This window comes from Eschrichtius robustus, chromosome 3, assembly GCF_028021215.1.
Source record: "Eschrichtius robustus isolate mEscRob2 chromosome 3, mEscRob2.pri, whole genome shotgun sequence".
In the NCBI taxonomy this organism is placed as follows: domain Eukaryota; kingdom Metazoa; phylum Chordata; class Mammalia; order Artiodactyla; family Eschrichtiidae; genus Eschrichtius; species Eschrichtius robustus.
Window position 1 is genome coordinate 100,817,610 of NC_090826.1, and position 6,000 is coordinate 100,823,609.

A 6,000-nucleotide genomic window follows, 5' to 3' on the forward strand; every position below is an offset into this window, starting at 1 on the left:
CCCCGGTGCCCCCTCCTCTTCTCTCCACCCATAGTGTTAGGATTTATCAGCAGTCCTCATCGCTTGCTATTGTTCCCATTTTTCTAATGGGCCTCCATGTCAGGAAGATCCATTTTATAATAGTAACAGACATTCTCGCTAACAGATTGTAATTGAAAAGATAAACTGGGGAGAGGAAGTGAAAAGAAAGGACCATTTTCCCTGCTCCCCTCAAAGCTGGAGAAGGCTGGCTTCAGGGTCTGGGGCTGCTGATGCACCCTCAGAAACGGGCAATGCCAGGCTCTGCAGAGCAGGAGCTGCCTTGGCCAAGGAGCTGCCATTCAGACACAGGTGGGGAGATAGACCAGCACAACCCAGAGACCAACCAGCAAGAAACTCAGAGGCCCCAAAGCCTGGAAGGAGCAGCGGGTAGTCTGGGAAGGGAAAAAGACTCTGGGCAGAAACATTAATACTAATACTAGTAATATTATTTGTTATTTATTTCTACATGGTAAGCACTGTGGCCCTCAGTGATCTCATTTAACCTTTACATCCTCACTAAGAAATTCACCTCTCAGAGATAAATTAACTAAGTTTAGAGATGTTAACAAAATAACTAGTTCAAGTGTACCTCAGTTAAGTGGAAGAGCTGGTATTTGAACCTGGGCTTTCTGATGCCAAAGCCCAGGTTCTTGAGCCAGGCCCTTGAGGGGTCTGGAGGCTGAGCTGAAGAACTACAGAGAAGCCTGGGCAGAGACGCTAGAGAGGTACTTCTTCACTGTAATCAGGAGAGGGTGGGGACCATAATCTACTTTTTGGCCTGACTGCTCTGAACCTGGGCAGAGCCCCGGGGACTAGGATTATGACCAGCCTCCTCATCCTCTATTTCTTTCTCCTTCCCTGGAAGATGCAGACACTATAGCCACCAGACAAATAACCAACAGCCCCTGGAAAAGCCGCATTCAGAGATGTACCTGAGAAATACCTGAGTGTGTGTGTATGTGTTGGGGCAACAGGGGCTCTTCTGTTCTGAGGCTCACAGACGTCCTCCATTAATAATAAGCTCTGCTGTGGCTTGTAAATTTATTAGGAGAACCTAGTATAATTAAAATTTAGGGTTGGGGGGAGGGGGAGCAGAAAGCCTTTGCTTCCTTTCCTTCTTTCAGAGATCCCGGCGGAACTACCAACGGGGATAATTAGCAGAGTCCAGACAGAGAAGGAATTAATGCTCTTGGAAAAGCTGTGATGAGGAGAGACAATGCTGGGTTAATTACGGCCGCACCAAGCTTTATGACTGGGAGCCTGTTTCCACCATCATTAGGGGATTCAGGGATAAATCGGAGACTAATGTGGAGTGTTAGAGCTAACAGAGCATTGGCGTTAATTTAGCAATTATTAGTATTATTTTGGCAGATGGTAACTGTGCCTTTCTGCCTGATTGGTCAGGGCATGTGGCCCCTCTGAATGCGGCAATCAAGCCTGGGGTGATGGGGGGAGAGGCAGACAGAAAGCTGCATTCTTTTCCCTCTACTCCCCTCTCCCTGTCTATACCTGCAACTAGTGAGAAGAGAGGTCTGCCTGGGTCCTCGTGGAGCGAGAAAAACAGTTCAGCGCCCCGCACAGAGAGAAGGGAGGGATGAGGTAGTGTCATACACCTGGAGCATCCAGGGCTGGATGCCCTGCTCACTTCTACTTTCAGCCCCTCTGCTTTCAGTTCAAGTGTGGCTGAGTCCTTCCATTTTTAGAGGCTTCTTTTCCTAAGCTGGACCAGCAGGGCAGGGGTGCCACTTAGCTGGGTCAGGACTTTCTCTTAGCCTGCTGTGCCCCGCTCCAGACAGCCCTACAGAGACCAAGGAAACCTGGCCTGACCCACATGCCTCAGTCTTAGTCCTCCTTATTTTCAGTCATATATCATATCCCAACTCCGTGAACAGGGAGGACAGAGTAACATTAGGACAGTTAGAAGAGAACACATCTTTTGTACAGAGCTTGGAGGGATGGAGCATTCTGGATCTACCATCCCCACTCTTGAAGTTTTCACACAGAGAGAATAGAACTTCTAGAACTGTAAATCCAAGGGCTCTACAACCCCTAGATACTGGACCCTGGTTCTAGAATTGTAAAGCCCAAGACACACCATAGTATCCGAATAGCATCACCATGGGTTCTAAAGGATTGTGCATTGCACCTTTCCCCAAAGAAGGCAAAATCTGCAGAATTCCTTCCTTCCATCAAGGAGTGAGGGAGTGACTCACTCAGTTATAGAAACAGGACTTTTGTATTTTGATGAAATGCTGTGCATTTAATTTGGCATCACAAGCAGGAAAAATACCTGTGCTGCAAAAGGCCAACTTTAAAGCCAGGTGGCTGAATCACAGAACATCTCCAGAGTCATTAGAAAAGTGAACAAACATCACATACATCTCATGGCCATAGGTAAGCCAGAGAATAACCATTCCTGCCTACCAGTCTGGGAGGAGCAGGGCAGCTCAGGCTCTCTCAACAGATTCCCGCATTTTCTGGAACAACTCTGTACTTCTGCTTACTACCTTGAGAACCATACAACCAGAACCCATGCTACCCACACTTAACTCTCTGCAACTTGGCTCATGGAAAAAGTTTATTCACCTCCATAAGGCAAATGACATAAAGAAAGGTGATGAACTGCCTGCCAGTTTCCCCTGGGGTGGGGGTGTGGGGGTGGATATTAAGAAGGAGAGCAGACCCTTTACCTTTAGAGGTTTTTTTTAATAAAAAAAAAAAGATGGGACTTGCTTTCAGCTTGGACAGTTTGTGTAGAGATGTTTCCAAGTCAGGGTCTGATTGAGATTTCCTGTGCCATTCCTAGCACAGACCTTGGCATATAGGAGTGTCCCAGTAAATGATAGCAGAGTCTGAATCTCAGTTGTTTCATCTCAGGGTGTTACTAGAAATCCCATGAGCTAGAGACTTAGAAAAGGAGGAAGGCAGGGGAAAACATACAACGGTAAAGGGAACTGGGCATGCTCTTGTCACTTGCATTTTTCATGAAACTGCAAATGAAAAGATGCAGCATTTCTCTGACTGGAGAATCTGGACCCAGACAGTGGCTCTGGGATGCAGGGAGTAGGCTGGGAGGTGTGATACCTGGGGGCCCTGGTCCCGAATACCACAGCATCTCCCCAGACCCCGTGCTCCCCTAAACCTCCAAGATCCCAAAGCCACACTCAACCATTTTCTTTCTTCTGCTATGATCAAGGGTCTCCTTCGGCCTTCCCCATCCCTTTCAGCCCTCCCCCACCCCAGCTTGGCCCCAGGGCTTACTGAGGCTTGTGATTCAGCAGCCAAAGTTAAAGTTCCCCAAGGCTGACAACTCAACCTCATTTTCCGAAGCAGCCTGCTGGAAAGGCATACTGATTCATCTGGGCCTGCTGGCTCTCACCCCTCAGCCTTCTCTCACCCGCAGCCTGGCCATCCAGGTACCTGTCATTCCAGGCTATGCGGCATCCCTCTGGAGTCAGAACACCAGTGCCTCCCTGTATCAGGATGTGCTACACACATATGCCAGCCACCCCCCTACCCCACTCCTAGCATTTCTGCCCTAAACAGACAGGAGAAACAGCCTCCATCCCCGGCGGAACTCGACAGGTGTGTTCTGACCTTGAATTAGCCCCTTTAGGATCGGAGGGGTCAGAACCAGCATTAAGGGCCCCACTGGAGATGGATCACTGGAAGAAAGGATGGAAGGAGCTGGGGAGGCAGGCAGGAAGAGACACCCTGACTTGGGGAAAATTGTGTGTCTGTTGGATATAGGGAGCTGGGTGGTGTAGGTGGTGATGGCACGGAGAACCAAAGTCTGATAGTACTTGCTGGGCCTAATTTGCTCAGAGATTCTTCAAGAAGAATCAACCTCTTCAACCTCCATCACTGTACCACCCTCTAAAAGTTCTTCTGCATGTCTAACCTCAGTCCCTTCTACTGCAGTAATCGACCCATTGATTAAACACTGCCAGGGCGGGGGAGAGAGAGAGAGAGAGAGGGAGTAGCGCCCCCCTACAACCCACACAGGGCCGAGGTGGGCTCCACGCGCCCCGAGGCTGGACACAGCTCCACCTCACGCACACAAGCCTCCCCTGGCCCACTACCCTCTTCTCTCTCCCCCATCCCCCAGCGGCACTGCTCCTAACCTAGGACCTATCTATATCTCTGACCTTTAACCTCAAGTGAAGACAGGGCCCTGGAACCTGCGGCCTCTGGGGAGCTTACCCCACCGGTACCTCCTCCAAGAACCGCGGCTCCAGTCGCGGCTTCTGGTCCCAGAAGAAGCGCGTGGACACGAAATTCCCGCCTCTCGAGGCCCCCTCCTCGCTTTCCCGCGAGGCGGGTGCGCAGCCGCGGGGCGACCCCAGCGTACCTCTAGGCCCAGCGCCACTGGGGTCAGGGTCGGGGTACAAGGAGGGGTGCAGGCTGCGGAGCCAAAGGAACCCCGGCGCCTTGGTCCCTGCAGGATCTCCCCACCCCCACTCCGCATTCTCTCGAGGCTTCGCACTGCTCCCAGCCTCTCCCCGCGCAGACGGAACGCGACCCGGCACTCCCTTCCGCCCAGGACCCTCCAGACGTCGGGATCCGGACAAAGAAGCCCGGCTGCAGCGGGCGAGCGCGGCCGCGCGGCGCCGGTGAGGCAGGTAAATACCCGCCGCCGGCCGGCCGCCAAGCTGCCCACCCACCCGCGGCTCCGGCCGCCAGGGCGCGACACGCCATTCCCGCTGTCGCGACTCCCGGGAGACGCCGCAGCTGTGCGCCGGGCCCGGGCCCCGCGGGGCTCGGGCTCCGGACTCACCGGCTCCGGCGAGCTCGACCGGCGCGGGCTCCCGCCTGGGCTCGGCGACCGCCTGGGACTGCGTCCGGCGCAGGGTCCGCACCGTTCGGGCAGGAGGCGCCCGCTTGGCAAAGTGGGCAAGAGGCACCGGCTCAGTCGCGCACCGGCCCCGAGCCCGAGTGAGTCAGAGAGAGACCGAGGGAGCAAGTTATAGGGGCGGGGGGTAGGGGGCAGGGTGCCGAGACACCCTCCCCCACCCCGCCCCCCGCCCCCCAGCGGAGACGCAGAAAGCCACTCGCAGCCGGAGACACCCGGACACAAAGACCTCGTGCCAGCCGCAGATCCAAGTTTCTCCCTGAGAGACCCAGGGGGGCTCGGGCCGCTTTCCCCAGAGAACAGATAAACTGACGGACAGACCGACAGACGCACCCAGGGACGTCGACACCCCCGAAGAGACGAGTTACTTCCTCAGCCGGGATGTCCCTGGTCTCCTGCCCGCTCCATAGACCCCTCCCCTGGCAGATCGCCCTCAGGGAGAGCAGAGAAACAGGAGGGAAACTGAGGCCCCTTGGGGCGCCGCGTCCCGGGAGCCCGGCTTTCCGCGGGGGCCCCGCAGAGTCACACAGGAGGGGGCAGTGGGATTCTCTCACTACCGGGTCCCCTTCACGTCTCTCTGCTTGCCCTGCAGGCGATGGGCCAGGGCACCGGCCGAGGCTGGATCCGAATCCAGAATCCTGAGCCGGAGTTCTCCATCTAGGTTCCGGGGTTCCCGGGGTTGGGGCTTTGGGGAGCGGGGACAGCCAGGGCGAGAATCCGGGAAGGGAGGGGGCCTCGGCTTTTCTGTTACCTGCGTCGGCAGCGCTCGGACTCCGCTCTGGGGGCTCTAGCTCGAAGCTCCGACAAGTCTCCACGTCCAGCCCGAGAGGGGGCGGCCGGGCCCGGCACAGCGAGGCCAGGACCGCGAGCGCCGCCTGGCACCGAGGCTCCCCGGTCTCCCACACCCCGTTCATGCCCTGGACACCCCAGCCCTCCAAGCAGCCGCCCGAAACCGCGCCGCGGCCGGACTGGGGCGGGGCAAGGCGGCCCCAAGAAGACCCTCCCCGCAGCGGCCCCCTCGGGCTCCGTTCGGCTTTTAATCACTTCCCCGCAGGGTCTCCGCCCCTCACGTGGCATCCCGCAGCAGCTGGCAAGTCTGGCGCCTCACGGCCGCCCCCTCTACACCC

The 6,000-nt window shown here is 55.9% G+C and overlaps 1 protein-coding gene across 2 annotated transcripts in view; it reads right to left on the reverse strand.

The window, feature by feature from the left end:
- The window catches only part of SYT6 (synaptotagmin 6), a 57,597-nt gene extending 51,810 nt beyond the window's left edge, over positions 1-5,787 (reverse strand). For both annotated transcript variants that reach the window (XM_068538142.1, XM_068538143.1), the window contains exon 1: positions 5,625-5,787. In XM_068538142.1, the coding sequence (XP_068394243.1) occupies positions 5,625-5,787 (163 nt within the window). The remainder of the gene's footprint in view (positions 1-5,624) is intronic.
- Positions 5,788-6,000: the final 213 nt, after the last annotated feature.